Source organism: Glycine soja, chromosome 13 (assembly GCF_004193775.1).
Source record: "Glycine soja cultivar W05 chromosome 13, ASM419377v2, whole genome shotgun sequence".
NCBI classification, from domain to species: Eukaryota; Viridiplantae; Streptophyta; class Magnoliopsida; order Fabales; family Fabaceae; genus Glycine; species Glycine soja.
In genome coordinates, this window is record NC_041014.1 from 19,379,499 (window position 1) to 19,398,510 (window position 19,012).

The window sequence follows — 19,012 nt, forward strand, 5'->3', positions numbered from 1 at the left end:
GCAATTAAATAAGGTTGGTTGGATACGTTGGTGGAAGGTGGTGAAAGGCGCTAAACAGAATGTGGAATTGAGGGAACGGAGACGTTGAACAAAATGATATAGGAAAGAAAATGAGAAAAGATCTTCTAACTTAAGTTTTTTAGTAATAAAACACCTATTTAAAACATACTTTTCATAATTTAATAAATTCTGGATAAGAAATTAATTGATGAGTAATGTGAAATAATTTTACACTTACATAAATTAATAAATTTTGAATATGAAGAAAAGTATTTTTATCATTAAAACAAATTGTGGGATAGAGATTGTTGGGAGAAACATAGATACATAAAAAAAAATATGTTAATTTTTTTCCTATCTCGTATAATATGTCTTTTCGAATATATTATTATTCAAGAAATACTCCAATAATTATTGATACATAAACGACAATAACAATACACATACATGCCCTAAAACAAAAGTAGGTGGTTCTTGATATCATATTTCACATCTTCTCCAAATTAGGTTGCACTGCGAATTGAATCATAGGTGGTGGTCCACAAGTCAAAGAAAGCTAAGGCATCCCTTGACGTTTCTGGAAGGTGCTCCCTCGTGATACTTTCTGTGATGAACCCCACACTGTATCCCCATCCCTCCCTAGCAGTTCCAACCACATACCACACCTTGAATCGATCACAATGTGTTTTTTCCCACACATCCATTTCGTCCTTCAACAAAATATCATCCTCAGTTTTGTTCGCATAGACCTCATGCATCTTTGTGCGGTCCTCTGGGTCCTTCAGAATCGTTTGCGCCACTTGGTAAATAGGTGTGATCCCAGTTCCATTAGCCAACATGGCTAGCCTCTTGGCGAATCTTTGCTTTCTATGAACCAAGAAGTTGCCTCTTTCGGTGTACTCTATGTGGCCCAATGGGGAGGGAGTCCAAATGTTGAGACAAGAGTCCTCCGTTTGGGAACTTGGAGTGCACGCCTTGAAGTAAACCTTGATGACAAGTTCGGAAAACCCTACTTCGTCCACACTACTTGTTGGAGTGTAGGCTCGCATGCATAGCTTGTCATTGATGGTGGTGCATAGGAAAATGTGCTTTCCCACAGGTAAACCTAGAAGTTGGTCCTCTAGGGTAAGGCAAAACGTAAGAGCCTCACATCATGGGAAATCGAAGTCTTTGACACGAGTTTGCATGAGATTTTCTCGCGTGGTGGTGGTGGTGTGGTGATTAATTTCCTTAATAAGAGGCAAATTTGCGAATTCGAAATTGTCATGCACGGAGTTGTTGGGTGATGAGTATGAGGTGTAGCCTGTTCACCCATAATTAACAAACCTTATAAATCAATACATAATGAAATAAAATTCCTAACAAATTAAAATTTCTAATAATAAAATAGGATAAATTATCAACCTTTAGAACTTGTTGTGCATGATAGTTTTGTAATTTACTTTTATAATATTATTTCAAATATAATTTTTAACATGATTCTTAATTTCTAGGGTCTTCTAATTAACCATTGCCCTATTGAAATTCACATCAAGAATGTATTAGAAATCAGAGTAGAGATGCATTAATGATACTTTTAATAAACTTTCCATTTATTATTCCTTAAACAATGGTTGATTCATGAAGACACATTAATTTTTGCCTAATTTCTATACACTAACATTGTCCATCAATAAAAAAAACTTATGATTCACATGATTTTTAAAATAATTATTATAAAAATTAATAAATTTAATATTTATAATAGACTATAATTAAATGAAAGTATAAAAATTATTTATAACGACATTATATACACTATTTTTTTCATTTTTTATAGTCTTACGGTATAAAAATTCCTTAATTAAACTCATAAACAATGTATAAACCAATCACCATGTAAGATAAATATGTTAAAAATCATAAGAAAATTGATTTTTTATTTATTCATAATATATAAAATATTTTTCTTGCATAACTATTAAATTTAATAAAAATAACCTTAAATACTATTTCTACTGCCGAAATTAATATATTAAAAATTTGCTCAATACACAAGGTTGCATGTGTGTTTTTATTAGAATTTGAAATATTTCATATTTTTTATTAATTAAATTTTATTAAAAATTATACGTTCAAGTTGTTAAAAAAGAGAATGAGGTTCACATAATTTAGAGAAATCCCATATTTTTTAATCATCCAATACGTAAATGAAAACACACCTGCATGTGCTCATGAGGTCGCCAATTCGAAAATCTTGAAGCATTTGCTTTGCTTTGTCGGAATGGATGGCATCGAACTCTTCAGTGCAGTCGGTGTCTGCATTTATGAGGATGCTATCGACACCGCCAGGGTGGTCTTTGAGGAAGCGGGTGCAGTCATACACGTGGCCATGGATGATGATCCAAGTAGAGTCAGAGGTGCAATGTTTTTTGATTTTAGAGATGGTGAACATTTTTGAGGATGTGTTCATGGATTATGTGGAACCACTCTTTCTTAGGGTTGGTAATTTCTCTAGTGATTTCTCCAAATGTTTTTCCTTTACCATCCAACCACCGGGTTGGTTTGCTGGTTGGGTAGGGTGTTCAAACACTATTCCAATCTCACCCTTGTGGGGCTTTGCTACATTTGTTTTCACTCTGAACCAGCAATTGTTCATCAAGCCCTACACATTATTGCATTCCGAAAACATAATACAAAATGCTTCATTAGACTTGCTTTAGGTATTAAAAAAAGTGATAAAAAACTTTTTGGTCTTCTAAAATATGTAAAATTTAAAATTAGTCCTTCAAAAAAATTTCACCCCATTTTAGTCCCTCTAAAATTTTAATATTTTAATATTGTTTGTTGAGTATGTTAAATATGTTAGTATATCTAGTACGTTAAGCTAACATTTTAACTTGTACCACTACCCTTTTTGAAAAAAGAAAATAAATTATTGTAGAAATGATTAAACAAAATTAGTGTTCAACCTTATCTGTCACCTATGCAGATTTATTAACAGAGTTAACATGCTGAATGAACAGTAACATGTTAAAATTTTAGAGGAATTGAAATGACAATTCCAAATTTCACATATTTTAAAGGGATATAAAATATACTTTATCCTAAAAAGAAATCGACAAGTATTTAAAATAAGAAAGGATGTTTAGTGAATAACTAGAATAATGGGATGATTACATTATTAATACATTTTAATGAAATTTTTTAATAGAATAAATAGTTCATATATAATTTGTAAACGAAGTTTCACCTAGGTGTGTACGTACCATAAAATTCCAAATGAGTGTTCAGGCTGGGTGTTGAGGCCTTCGTCTCAAGCTCGAATGCAATCTCCTTGGTCCCAAGCAGGTTCATCACCTCCAACTCCAAAGACCAGAAACACCAGCACCAGTACTTGCCATATTTGTTCGGTTTCTCAGTACGGTCCAATTTGCACACGCGTCACGTTTTTCTAACGTCCAGTGTTACTTCCACACGTGTCAGTTTTCTTCCACCACCTGCATGTACAATGACACACTCACTTTAATTTACATCCAAGCATAAACACAGTTTTCTTTCTTCAAGTTATTGTCTACCATATTGTGTTATTACAGCTGCAACACCAATCCAAATTTAGGGTTTTATTCAGTGCCAGCAGCCACTTGAAAGATAGGCCAGACATTATTCTACTTTTCACGTACACTTGTAATTATAATTGTTATTAGTATTATTATTATTATTTGGTTAAGAGTCTTTAAAATATTGATTAAAAAATTAAAAAAATATATTTAATATAAAAATTATACGAAAATGCAAAAAAAATTGTGAACAATATAACTTTTTGTCTCCCAATAAATATTTTACTTTAAATTCTTTAAAGAGTATCCCGAAGGCATTGATTAACATTCTCCTTTGGTTAATAGTTGTTCAGCCAGTATATTTTTCTTTTTCTCCCTTCATGTTAGAGCCTTATTAATTGTTTCAATATTTTATCTTTTTTTTTCTTAATAGATTTTCCCAAATTTTAATAAAAATTGTTTGATTTAATGTTAAAAACACTCCTGCTATCTTATCTTGTGAAAATTTTGTGGCCGATAATTCACTCCACTAGTTCCCTTATGTTAAATGGTGTTAATATTACTTGTTCCTCAAAAGAACAGGGAAGGAAAACACTAAAACTCACCAGTATATGCGTAGCCTTTGAGTAGATACTGCATAGTGAATGAGTTGATGGGCAAGATCTCCTGCATTACAAGAAAAATCGTTGTTATTGACGAAATATTTCTCACGAAATATATTCCGTCAGACATGTCAAAATTATCAACGAGAAATTTAATGACGGAATAATTTTGTGAGAAAATATTTGAATTCCCACGGACAAATTTTTTATTGGAAATTACTAATTATCGACAGATTTTTACTCACTGAATTAAATCCTTCGAAAAATGAAAGATGGATTTTTTCTACAGAATTCCTTTCCGTCGGAAATTAAAATTATACCCAAAATTAAGCACCAAACCCTAATGCGATTCAATCACTTTCCATTGATGTTTTTTTTTCAGAGGTTTCGCACCCACCGTCTCACTAGCTCCACCACTGTCACGCCGTCATCACACGAGCTGCCCACGTCTCCATCATGACCATCCTTCCACGTCACGCTGAAGTCGCGGTTGTGTGGTCACTGTTTTCGCACGTCGTGAAGCCGTCGTGTAACCCACATCGTCGCGCCGCCGCTGTCAATCCCTCACCGTCATCACCCACGTCACCGCACCCACCCCGTTGTGCTTTGTTTTCCATTTTTGCGTTGTGATCAGGTACCCACATCGTGAAGCTGTGAAACACTGTCACAGTTGTGCTGTCATTTCATTTTTGTCTGATGGAAATGCCATATTTGTTGTGACTTCTGAAGCATCATTTGTTTTCTTTCTTTTGTCTAGTCATTTATGTTGTTATCTCACCCTTTCTTCTGAAGCACCATTCTGTTTTTCTGTTACTACTATCTTGGAGAGGGAGAAATGCTTGGTTGTTGTTTTTATCTTATCTGGCAACCTAAAGGTTTTATAAACAACTGACCAACTGTAAAAATGTGTGATATATACTTTGTAGTAATAGGAAAGATGGCTATTGGTGCTTCAGAATAATTTTAAAGTTATTTTAGAGGATGGACTAATGTCTAATAATTTTTTAGGCCGCTAGATAAACTACTTTTGTTTGCATAACTTATACAATAATTAGCTTTCAGTTTTGTAAAGTTGGAATTGACAATATATATGTTAGGCATGAGCAGCTGTGCAGCTTAGAGCATGTTTGGCATGATCTGGGATCCCCCTCTATATATACCTTGGGGTCAAAGTCATTTCATGCCTGGGACTCAATGTGAGAAGTATAGTCTCTATTTGTGCTTTGGTGCCAAATCTCTAACTTTAATTTGAGCAAAGATTTCTTTTTGTTGCCATATAAGTTTCAAACATTTTGCATCTAAAAGTTGTCTGCAACCAATTAGAGTGGCTGATTTAATTTTAGTGGCAAACTCTACTATACAATATTCTGACATATAGAATACCAAGCAATTTAGTTAGGTAGGGTGCTGGTTTAAATTTTTTATTTAAATTTTTTAAAATTAAAAGACCTTTTCATGAAAATTAGTTTTTATAATTTAATTATATTTTAATACATTTCAGAATTTATAGTGTAAATTTTTATATTACTGAAACTAGTTTTTGATATATATATATATATATATATATATATATATATATATATATATATATATATATATATATTTGTATTCAATTTTTCATAATATATTTATTTTCGTAAGCGATCGTATTTTTATTTTAGTATAACTCATGTTGTGTCTTCTTCGTTCTTCTTCTTGCTTTCTTTACTTGTTATCTCTTAGGGACTAGTTTAGTTGAATTGAGTTGAGTAATATCTAATCAAATTAATTACTCATTCATTCCTATTTTTTTTACTGCATCTTGAATTTTAAGGCATCTATTGTATTATTTATATTTTTTTAATATGTCACTTTTATATACTACACGTGAATAACATTTTCCCGGAGTAAGAGTATACAAATACGTAAAGATGAGAATCCACATTGGTGATTGTACCAATACTCTACTCTATGTTCCACTTTTACCATAATTTTTTTGTGATTATTACAAATCTTATCTTTATCTTGTCTTATATGTTAAAAAAAATATAGCAGTATATTTTTTTAAATCAAGAATGCATTTTATATTCCTGGTTATCAAATTCACAACAATTCTAACAAGGTTTCAAATTGAGTAATCTCAAATGCGTTTTGATTTAAATATTACTCAATTTGGAACCTTGAACCTATGAATAGTTACAGATTTGGTAATCAAGAATTAGGTTTTTGCATCTTTTTCTTTGAAGTCTACCAATGACCAGACATTAAGGTTGGTTGATTGTGTTGACAAGTGTTATATGATGGTCTTATTTTAACTTCAAATTTCTCTGAGTTCAAGAGTTGCACAAAGTGTAGTGTATCGTAAGTGGTAGGATATATATATTGAAGCAGCGAAGCTAATAATTACACCGTGGATTCAAGAAGTTTTTCATAGGTTATGGCAGTTATAAATTATTTCACAAGAACTTGGTTGAAAGCTGATGTGGTGCAAGGAAAGGGATGCAAGGTTAAGGCGTGAGGGAAAGGGGTGTTTGGTAAGATTAATAGACAATGAAGGACACATTTATCCATTTAATTTCTTTAAAGTTTCTTATGGGGTGCGAAAGAAAATAGTGGGGTGCAAGAAGCATTTACCGAAACCCAAATATCATTCGGCCTGCTCCAAATGCTTATCATATGGCCTGTAGTAAATTTGTATTTGTCATAGGCCACTGCAATCCACATGTCCCAAGCTCCTATATTAGATCAATTTTCAATGTAGCAGCCGAAATAATTTTCAATTTTTTTCTTCAATTTATTCAGTTATTGAGTTTTCGATTCAGTTATTCTGATTCGTATTGAATTAAATCAGTTTCCCTGGTAACAACCTATTTGAGGTATTCTATTGGATGAGTTTCTTGTCAACAAAGTCTTCTCTCGTATTGAATTTATTCAGTTATGAATTTGATGATCAACCTCTGACTAAGTTTCTTCTTTATCAACCTCTTATTGTTCTTATAACTAATAACATTTCCTTGACACCTTTTGATCTACTCTCGACACTGTTATTGAACCGTCAGGATACTAAATCATTAGATAGGGTTGACACCATGACACAATAACATTCATTGGTGTCCTTCCTATGATCATATTATACGATGATGCAGCATTGAAAACCACATACTTCACTCGGATGGTCTTTTCCATCTTTTTATCTTCCAAACTTTGTTTGAAGTTTGACAAACCCCCAAACTACTACACAATCACCGCTAAACCCAACAAGCGTACTATGGAATGGATATTGGCATCCTAATAAATGCTTTTCGGAAAACAACATCGACCGAGCTTCCTTGATCAACCCTTTTAAATTATAACCAACCATCGTTGTAATCATGAAAATAGGATAACCTTCATATTGCTTATCTCGTCATAATCCTCACTAGTAAAATTTATTGTTGGATGTTTACAGGCTTCCACATTGGTTGATCAGTATATCACTAGCATACTTTTATTTCTCATCAAGCTCATTGGTCATCCCCCAACAAATCCTCCCACAATGGTATTAAAGTCGCCCAACACGGCTCTTTCCTGATACTCCCCTCCTTTTCGAGTTTGAATCTCATTCTCTTTATGAAGAATCTTTAAAACCTTTTGTTGTTGAGGTTCCACCATTGTTTCCTTGTCTATATCTCTTTTGGACATACTATCCTAAATATCTCTCCTTTATTAACTTCTCAATCTGTCTCACCAATGTGAAACAATTGTTGGTTTGTATGCCTAGTGGAATTCAGAGCATTTTCCCCAATATAGTTGGATCAAGTCTTACTTTCCTTGAATTGAGCCAAAAAAATTCTTTGAGAACTCATAGAAGCTTATGATAGATCGAAAAGCTATTCTAGTAAACCACATTAGTATAATGTCTTTAACCTTGTATTTGAATGGAGGATTTAAAAATTTCTATAGAAAATTCAAATACACAACATTTTAATTATCTTGATTTAAATTCTTTTCATTTTATAAATATTTTGTTTGGATGAATCAATTTAATTTTTTGTATTTGAATTTTCTTGTTTGGATAAAGCAATTCAATTTCATTGAAATTCAAATTTTTATTTTTAAATATTTATTTAAAAATTAAAATTTTAATATTGAATAAAAATAAATATTAGTCATTTTTTAAATAGTTAAATATTCCAAATAAATTTAATGCTAGAAAATATTTAATAATTAATTTTTTAATATTTAACAATTAAATAATCAAAATAATTTTAATTCTAAACAATTTTGAATCTCACACATAGGGGTGGGAATAGGCCAGACCAACCTACAGGGGCCTACAACCTGGCCTACATAAAGTTTGGTCTGAACTGATTAAAAGATTAGGCTCAGACATTTTAAAAAGCCTATTAAATTAAATAGACTAGGCTTAGACTTATTAAAAAGCCTGATAGGTTGGCCTATATATATATATGTATATGTATATGTACTTATATTATTTTTTGGGTACAATTAATTTTTTTTAAACTATCAAACTTTGATTACACATTACTGCTCCATAACTTCTATTCCTATAATCAAGTAAGACTTTGATTACAATTTAGGTGTGAGTCATGTGCCCTTTTATATTCCTCATTATTTTTATTGGTTTTCCTTTTCCTTTAACTTTCCTATTAGGTTAATATTAGAGATTTAATGTGAAGAAGACTTTTAAAAAGGCTATCAGGTCAGACTAGACTTTTAAAAAGGTCAAGCCGAGCCAAAATAAAAGTCTTTGATAGGTTATAGGCTATGCTCAGGTCTCAAAAATTCTTCGTAGGCTAGGCTCAGGCCTTTCAAAGTTTGGTCTGGCCTAGCCTATTCTCACCCCTACTCACACAACATTCTGGTATAAACAAACACAAAAAAAACGTGGATTACACAATATTGCAAAATTAAAGATAAATGTTATGTAATTCCTTGTTCAATCTAATTCCTTTTTAAAAATGATTTCAATTATGTAGTCTCATGATAATTTAAAAAAAACCTATTAGAATTAAATAATTACGTAATTTAAGGACAATCATCTCATACAAAATTCAAAAATATTGATATTAATTTCATTGTTCGTAAGAGAAGAAAATACTTCAATCCATATCAAACCTAAAATCATATATCATCCATATTGATGCCACTTCACTGGTAATACTCAATCATTCAAGAACTATTTTGCAAATTAGAGGATCCAAAACAAACAACATAATCAAACAATTTTAAAAGAATCAACTTTTTTTTCTTATTTTCTAAGAATGTAACTCCTCTATTCCTTGTTCACTACAAGCACACAGAAGAAACAAAATAATATAAGTCACAACAGCAATGACAGATAACTTAGTATGACATATGATTCCATTTAATAAAAAATTAACTAAAGTGGTGGTGCAGATTATACCAAGGAAACCATCATAAATATAATAAAATCATCACAAATAAAAGTTCTACTATAGTTAAAATATCACTTCAACTAGGCATAAAAAAGGACAATTTTCTAATTTGAAAGTTGAAACTGAAAATGTAGAGAATAGGTTACTCACCGAGTTTCATATTGCAAGATGTGTTAAAACATAATATGTCTTTTCTTAAATTGGAAGGGCTTTCACGATAGCTAATTGCTTTGGATTGTCACCTGACCACTTAATAGCTTTATCCCATTGTTGTCTATTAAGATCTGGTATTAAAGCTGTCTCACGTAACACTTCTTGAATATCTTCATCATCGACTTTACCATCCATTTTTTCTACCATTCGATCAAAAGAGTTGGTCATTTTATCCAAAGAAGCTGTTATTCCTTCTTTTTCTCCCATCCTTCTCTTGTGAGATTGCGTGTCAAAAGAAGTTGAACCTTGTCTTTTTCCTTTTGTATTTTCTTCTAAGTCTATAGTAGCACTAGCACCTAAACCCATGAATTCCACTTTATTTGTTTCTCTACTCATCGCTTCATCATCATCCATAGTAGTTTCAGCTCCATGACTAGTGGCTCTATCTTTAGCGCACAAATCCACTATATCATCACAGTTTTGAAGCACCTTGGATCGAAACGGTTTAGTCGATTTATGCAACTAAAAAAAAGAAAAAAAATCTAATCCAATTTGCTTTGAATAAAAAATAGTAATATATAAAAGAATACTTACAATGCAATATTCATTCCAAGCATTTTCAATCCTTAACTGTGATCATGTGCTTAGTGTCATCCCAATCAAACCCACACTCTGGTCAAGGATGTCAGTTACAGTACCATACCACGATCTCTATAATTAGATACGGTTTTTGACATTCTTGATGTGACATGAACATTGAAGCTTGTAGACAACACCGTGGTTGCAACATTCAATCCTGACTTTTTCCGACCTCCATCGTCCTTGTTACCCAAATTCCTATGATTTCTCAGTACATCAATCAATACACGTTCCATCTCCAAATTCCATGTAAAATAACTTCTTATTTCCTCATTATTTTTTCCTGAAACTTTTTTTTTGCCCATCATTTTTTCATTAGATGACTCTATTAAAGTTAATGTCAGTTATTTAACTTGCTCATAACAAATATTAGATACAACCTACTTTATTCATTTGACTAGTCCATTACACAATCATAGAAAATATTTCAAGCAAAGTTTTATGCAATAGCAAAGTACACAAAAGTCTTTCTTCAATAGCAAAGTACAACAATAACAAAGTACACAAAGTTTGTCTGCAATAACAAATTACATATAAAAAAGAACTATCCCTAAGCAAAGTTTCTTCTAACTTGATAGTTAGCAAACATATTCATAGATAATGTATCTCGAAATCTTGTCCAGTCCTCAGTAGCTTGAATAGTTGTGATATCATCTGTGACATTATTTTGAACTATTTCCTTTTATTGATGGACTAACTCTTCATCAACAACAGACAAGAATTCTAAGTTTTGAACTTCTAATAGTTGATTAGTTTGTCGCTCGTCTCTTATGAAATTGTGTAACACAAAACAAGTATTGATAATTCTTATGTGTCTTTGTGTAAAAAAATGAAGGACTTTTTAATATACTCCATCTTTTTTTCAAGATCCCAATGACCTTTCTATTGCATTTTGGGCACTTGCATGACGAAGATTAAATAATTCCTTGTAACTTTGAGGGGCGTTTCCAATCCACTCATTAAGATGATATCTAGTCCCTCGATATGGTGCTAAAAATCCTTGACCATCGGTATATCTCACATCCACAAGAAAGTACTTACCTGCAACATTTAAAATAAAAATCACAGGCTTAAACTAGAGAAAAAACTATTTTCAAGGAATACTACCAGTTGGAATTTCAAGTTTATTTTGATGACGTAATCCATCTCGTAATACTTGAAAATCTCTTGCAGACCCTTCCCACCCAGGTAACACATAAATAAACCTTAAATCTGGATCACAAACAGCTAACACATTAGTAGAGACATCACCATTTCTATTACAATATCTAGGTCTCTCATAAGGAGAAACTGTAACCAAAATATGTGTCTCATCGAGTGCTCCAATACATCTGTACAAACAAGAAAATTTTATTAGATTCTAAGAAAAATTTATAATTAACTAATCTCTCATAACAAATGATAAACTTACCTCAAACCATCTCCACTTGTTTGCTTTTGCACCTACTAAAGTACAGGGTAAAATTCAAATAGTCTTGGCTCACTTTCATTACTGCTCTCAAGACATCATTGAATTGCTTACTTATGGTTTCTTTAGATCTACAATAACTAAATTGCACTACCCTGTACTTTAGGTTGTGAGCAAGGATATATAAAAATATTGCTACTGCTTCGGTTGTTGGAACATTTCTTGTTCTTACTAATCCACCCCTCTCTTGTAAAATTCTCCAAAGGTTAAAAAATAAACTTTTACTAAGCCTCAGTTGTTCAATACAATCTTGCTCTGTCCATCTATAAAGACGGTTAAGGAAGCTATGACGTTCTAATTCCCAATTATGGGTTGGTTCCTTAACAAAATAATTATTATGCTACCATGTTACTACACCAATGACCATATGAACAACACAAGCAGTAGCTATTAAGATTATCTTCTTATAATCTTCTCTTTTACGTTTTCTTGAAGTAATTACAGTGTCAACTATGTTATGATCCATTTTTTCTCAATCCAAACTACATGATAATGATATAAGATAATTTGTGCACATACTGTTTTGAGATTTAAAACAAAAATCTTCTTACAAAATACACATACCAATACTAGCATTGCATGTGAATAAGTATCTACATACTTTTGGAGACTCGACACAATTACAAAAAGAACTTCATAAGAAGCAATGATATAATAACTAATTTTGGCATATTCAGTAAGATTAAGATAGTATAAATACTGCAAAAAAGATAGAATGCAACTAATCACTTCAAAACAAGTTAGACTTTAATAATTCAACAAATAAGAATAGGTCAAAGATCTCTATAGTACATTGCTTTCTATTTTTTAGCCCCCTTTTCTTTTATTTTATTACTTTCTATGGAATGTTTTTGCCTTTTTGGTTTGGCCAATGGTAATGTCCCTGTCACTATTTTAGAAGAATTGTGCATTTGCTCATATGCATAGAAAGGCCAGAACTTGATACAAGATGCATGGAGTTTGCAATATGTTTTAGAAGAATTAAATATAAAGATAAGAATATATATATATATATATATATATATATATATATATATATATATATATATATATTAAAAAATTAATATATTTATGCCAAAAAATAATATATTAAATCAATATAGTCCTACTATGCTCAAAGAAAGATGTCTTGAGTCTCTTGACTTTCCTGGAACCAAGACAGTCAAGAATATGCCACCCTTTGGAGCTACTGAAGAAGACTTGAGTGGAAAGCAAAGTTCAGCTAGCAGTTATGATAATGAGGAGAAGATATCAAGTGAGTGATAATATTTATCTTGGAGAGATCAAAGATACTACCTCAAATTCCTTAAATGAGCCGGTTGAAATTATAAGAAGCAGTCATGAGGAGGCTCCAACCAATGAAACAGTCAATGATGTTCCAGAAGATTTGCTATCCAGTGTGAATACACAAAATCCAGATATCAAATCTGAGTCACTTGGAGCTCTATTGAAGTCACGCAACACGGGTCTTTCATGATACTCCCCTCCTTTTCGTGTTTGAATCTCATTCTCTTTATGAAGAATCTTTAAAACCTTTTGTTGTTGAGGTTCCACCATTGTTTCCTTGTCTATATCTCTTTTGGGCGTACCATCCTAAATATCTCTCCTTTATTAACTTCTCAATCTGTCTTACCAATGTGAAACAATTGTTTGTATGCCTAGTGGAATTCAGAGCATTTTCCCCAATATATAGTTGGATCAAGTCTTACTTTCCTTAAATAGAGCCAAAAAATTCTTTGAGAACTCATCCAAGCTTATGATAGATTGAAAAGGTATTTTAGTAAACCACATTAGTGTAATGTCTTTAAAAGTTTCGATGAACTTCTTATAACATACAAAATCACTTTATCCACTTATAAAAAAAATGTGTCTAGACGACCAAAAAATGTCTATCAGTATTTTTGGAGCCATCAAATGGTTTTTGTGGCTAGAACACAAAAGTTTGTCGAGATTGTCTCGAGTTGGATATTTCCTTACTATAGCTGAGAACTTCTCATCATGTCACCCTGACTTCAAACACTATTCCATGTCTCAAGGCTGTAATTTGATCTTGTAATTTTGCATTTTGTTCTTCCTTCTCTTTTTATTTTATTTTATTTTGTTCTACCTCCCTACTATTTCTTTTCATCTTCTTTGTTTGTTGCTTCAACTAGGTTAATTACTGGAATCAATAACTATTATAACAAAGGATTATCCTCATAATGATGATGGAAATTTATTTTTTTTAGTCGCCACCATCTTGTTAACACATGCTACTCACTGAAAAAAGAAAAGAGAGTCAATAATAGTTTCACTAAGTCTTATGGTAGGTGCCAAAATATTCCAGTTAAGGAAAGATCCTAAAAATTATTCGACTGTAGATCACCTATGTCTGGTCCATTCAAGTTGTGTTTTGACTCTAGTTAAGTATTTTAAATTTTGTTATGAGTGTTCGTTCTCTTTTCTAATTCTATTTTCGTATTTATGATTCTGAATGTATTTAAGATTGAAAATGAATTAGGTTATTGATTAATTCCCTAATTCAAATCCTAATTATAGATTAATTGGATGATACTTCAATATGATTTGTGATCTTAATGTAATTAAGGATTAGCTCGATTGAATTACTTCTAATTAGATTGACTACTTTGGAAAATTTTGATAATTCAAATTGTTTGGATTTGGTGAATTGGATTGATGCTCCTTAAATCTGCTTCATAAACCTATTATAATTTGTGATTTTGTTTCTGCATTTTAATTGTTTGCAACCTACTCAATGAAATCCCTTACTTTAAATTATAAGTGGACTGAAATAGGAACCTAATTGGATTGTATCTCTGAATTAACCTATGTTATTTCAATGCTGCATAATTGTTGTAATCGTAATTTATTTTGAGATGATTCTACAATCGTTATCAATAGTCTTGTAAGTTAAGTTATTTTTTTTTTCTTCTTAAGATAGTGCATCCTCTCTTTAGATTAACTACCAAATTGTAAATAAACAAAGTTCTTATTTAGAAACTATTCAACCCATCAACTCACTCTAATCCAAGGAATATAACTACAAAATTAGCAAGAGAGCAACTCTTCTCACTACCCACGTGTGTTTTAAATATTATTTTTTTAAATGTCCTTTACATGAAAACATGATTCTGTTGGCAAATTACACAACATAATCATGTTTCCTTTGTATAAGAGGGAGTGCATAAAAAAATACAAAGAAAACAAGATTTTGATATGTATTTTGTTAATGGAATTATGTTTTTGTTGTGTATTTTTTTTTACACTCTCTTTTCTACAACAAAAATATGTTTTTATTATATGGTTTTTATGATTTTTTTTATTAATTATAAATGCAAGTTTCTTAATTAAAACTAAATTAATTGGATAGAAGTTATCATTTATAAACGTAACCGAATTCATTATTATATGGATTTCCTTTATATGAATTACCTTTATTAATAGTAATCAAATCAATTTATGATATTAATTTGATTACAATTAAAAATGGCAACTTGTGTCATGATTAATTCAAATTTAAATAAAAAGTAATTTATATCATTATTAATTTGATTATCTTAAAAAAGGTAAGGCGTATTATCATTAATATAATTTGTATCATAATAAATAAAGTAAAAAAGGTAACTTATAATTTTTTTCTGTAAAAATGGAAGACAATGTTAGAAAGTTTACAATAACTAATCATCATGTTCAACCTATTAAGTAAAATCCCTTGACAAAGTAAATTATATGTAAATTAATTATATATTTTTTCATAATAATTTAACAAAACAAAAATATATTTATGTTGAGTAAAAGGAGGTCCAAAATAAATTACACATGAAAACATGATTCCATTGATAAAATACATAATTGAATCATATATATAGCACTTCCTCTTAAATAACGAATTTATTATGTATTTTATCAATGAAATCATGTTTTCATATGAAAGGACATTCTCACAAGAAAAAAATATATTTAGAGCACATGCGGGTAATGCTACTAGTAAATTGGGTGGTGCAAATAGTAACTTCCAATAATAATCAACCTCTTCGTATCATTAACGATTTAAATTAATGATTTCTAACTCATGTTTTGTTTAAACGATAAATAAAGGAAAAAGTAAGAAAATGAGAAAAAAAAAGATAGAAAACAATGTGAGAAATTTAACTTATATACTCAACCATAAATAATTATAATAATTAACAATATGATTACCGAAGGATTCATTATATAATTCACAATGAATCAACTGAACATTTTCTTGGTTTCTTTCGCATAAAAGTTTAAAGTAGCTGCCTTTGACACAATATATATGCTTTTAAGTTAGTGCTTCTATTTTATTTAGTGATCTGCTTTCGTCATTGATTGACACAACAATTAATCAATTAATATGATTTCAATGTTTTAAAATGAATAAAAACGACAAAAGTACGAGCTTGCTGCGTAAAGATTTGACTATTTCCTCCCAACGTCCTTGGAGATCATTTCCAAATTGTGTGGTTTTTATTAATATTATTTGCTTGATATTAATGAGATGGCTATAGCTTGCATATAAATTTAGTTAGATATCCTGACGTTATAGATCAATTTTTCCATTCATTAATTAAAACTAGTCAACAAATTCAATGATATATGCAGGAATTTTTTATTTATTTTACACGTCTAGTTAATTAAAAAATAAGTTATGATTTATCATGTATTAACAATTAACTTTTCTTTAAAAAAAAACTATTAACTTCAGGGACGGATGCAGATAATAAATATCAATGTGACTAAAATATAAAAGAAATTATAGACTAAAATATATTGAAAATAAAAAATAATGTTGTTTAATGAAATGTATTTACAATGAAAATCGTTTACTACCCATTTTTTGAAAATAAATTAAAATAACATCATTGTTGATTTTTCCAAGAACATCTCTTTCTATAAAAGTTACAAGATGATCATTTAACCATTGATCACCCATTTTGTTACATAGTTGACTCTTCACAAACTTCATAGTTGAAAAAACACGTTCCACGCTTGCAGTTGCTACCGGCAAGACTAAAGCCAACTTTAGAAGCCTATAAACTATATCAAATGTGTTGCACTTTTTTGTTTCCACAAGCTTTGCACAAAGGTCTGAAAGTCCTTTTAACTTTGTAAATTTTGGATCACATCGAACATTTCTAACATAATTCTGAAGCTGATGTCGCACCACCACTTCCGACACATCTACAAAATCATTTGGATAAAGTTCAACCATCCTCAACAATTTTTTCACATCAAAAGCTTCAAATGATGATGAGGGACTCAAACATGAAACACATTGTAAAAGTTCATTATTCTCTTCATCAAACCTAGCATTGAGCTCATGCAACTGCAAATCTAAAACACTAAATAAACAATCATGCTTATAATGATGCAAATTAGAAACACTAGAAATGGTAGCATGTCGTCTAGGTTTCTTCCCTTGCACATACAGTGCATCCAAATCAGGCATATCAATATCATGCTTATTGCAAATTTCCATAACCTTAGATATAAGTTCTTCCCATTCATCATTCCTCATTTCTTGTAATTCTTCTTTGGTGGCTTTGACAAGTGATAAAGCATTCAAAAGATTTTGATCACGCTTTTGTAGCGCTACACTTAAATCATTTATAAATCTTAAAATCTCAACCATCATGTATAACATGAAAATAAAATCAAAGGACTGAAGCACATCTAGCAAAAGCATAGTTTCACCATATTTTTTAAATGACGTATCTTTCCCGACTTCTTCAAGTACCTCAATAATGGCACCATATATAGTCATCAAACTAGTGAGAGTCCTAAAGTGGGAACCCCAACGAGTGTCACCCGCTCTAGCAATAGACGATTCTTGATTTAATCCACTACCAGTCTCTATCTGACCCTCTTCAATCAATTTAGCAAATTGAGATACTTGTTTGTCCCGAAGTAATTCTTGTCTCTTATTAGAAGACCGTATGAAATTAACAAGCATATTGACCTTACCGAAAAAACCACTAACATCTTTGTGAGTCTTAGCACATGCAACAAGTGCCAATTGAAGTTGATGGGCAAAACAATGCACATAATAAGCAGATGGATTTTCATTTTGAATTAAAGTTCTCAAACCACCAAACTTACCTCGCATATTGCTAGCTCCATCATATCCTTGCCCCCTTATACTAGATAAACTCAAGCCATTAATAGACAACAACTTCTCAAGTGCCTCCTTAAGTGACTTAACACTTGTTTCTTTAACACTAACAATCCCAAGAAACCTTTCTTTTACCTAACCTTCACTATTAACATAGCGAATAACAACAGCCATTTGTTCTTTACCAGCAACATCATCGGATTCATCAATCAAAACACAAAATACATCATTCGCAATATCACATACAATTTGTTGAGTTATTTCACATGCACAAGCAGCAGCAAGATCCTTTTGAATCGTAGGAGCAGTCACAAAGTTATTGCCCATAGCACAATCAATTACATTAGCTATCTCTGGGTTAATTTCCTTTAAAGTGTCCACCAACTCAATAAATGGCCCCTTAAATAAAGAGTTAAAGGACTCGTCACTCCCTCTAAATGGCATGCCACACCTCAAAAGAAACTTAGTAGCTATAAGAGATGTGTTTACACGAACACGATATTCGGAATTCATTTGTTTAGTTTGATTAACAAATGCAACCTTAATACTTTGGTTTGGGTTCATGAGAGCATAACTCATATGCACACAATCAACATGACTATTGGAAGAAGTAGCATGATTAGCCAATCTTTGAGAATTCTTCCAATCACTAAATCCCTCGGTCACAAAGTGATCTCCCCCGTATTTAGAGACATTCTTAAATAAAACAACATGGCAAGCAAAATGCTAGGTCCTTAGATTCACTATAATCAATCCAATCATACAAATCAAACCAATTTTTGCCAAATCTACGTCTTTGATTACCTTTAAGAGACCAAGGGTAAACGAAATTATGAGGAGGTTGATGACAACCTATTTTTAAATAAGCTTTCCTTACCTCATTTTGGATGTCAGGGTGATAGCTTGAAATTGGAGGCCTAATTCCTGGATTTATTTCCAACAATTCATAATCAACAACTTTAATACTCTCACTTGGATGTTGAGTTTCTGATGCTTCTAGATTTACCGAAGTAGATTTGTCTCTAGAAAGCACAGGAAAAAATTTCTTCATCCTATAAAGAGACAATGAAACCACTAAAATTAGTTAATTATCTAACTCA

The 19,012-nt window shown here is 31.2% G+C and overlaps 1 protein-coding gene and 2 pseudogenes across 1 annotated transcript; all 3 read right to left on the reverse strand.

Annotated features, from left to right (window-relative positions):
• Positions 1-452: 452 nt before the first annotated feature.
• LOC114381670 lies at positions 453-10,547 on the reverse strand (annotated as a pseudogene).
• A 781-nt stretch (positions 10,548-11,328) lies between these two features.
• LOC114381671 (protein ALP1-like) lies at positions 11,329-13,336 on the reverse strand. The gene is made up of 5 exons (XM_028340910.1): positions 13,136-13,336; positions 12,344-12,478; positions 11,723-11,754; positions 11,468-11,642; positions 11,329-11,352 (listed from the first exon to the last, which is right to left on the reverse strand). Exons 1-5 carry the CDS (start codon positions 13,334-13,336, stop codon positions 11,329-11,331), a joined length of 567 nt encoding a protein of 188 aa, XP_028196711.1.
• Positions 13,337-16,607: 3,271 nt separating this feature from the next.
• On the reverse strand, positions 16,608-18,963 carry LOC114381077 (annotated as a pseudogene).
• Between the last annotated feature and the right edge of the window lie 49 nt (positions 18,964-19,012).

Coding starts and splice junctions, on each gene's coding strand:
- LOC114381671 (XM_028340910.1), bottom strand. CDS start 13,336: ATGGTGGAACCTCAACAACAAAAGGTTTTAAAGATTCTTCATAAAGAG. Junction 12,479..13,135: donor CATCATTGACTGTTTCATTG/GTTGGAGCCTCC, acceptor TCTTTTTTGCAG/TATTTATACTATCTTAATCT. Junction 11,643..11,722: donor ACAAGTGGAGATGGTTTGAG/GTAAGTTTATCA, acceptor TTGTTTGTACAG/ATGTATTGGAGCACTCGATG.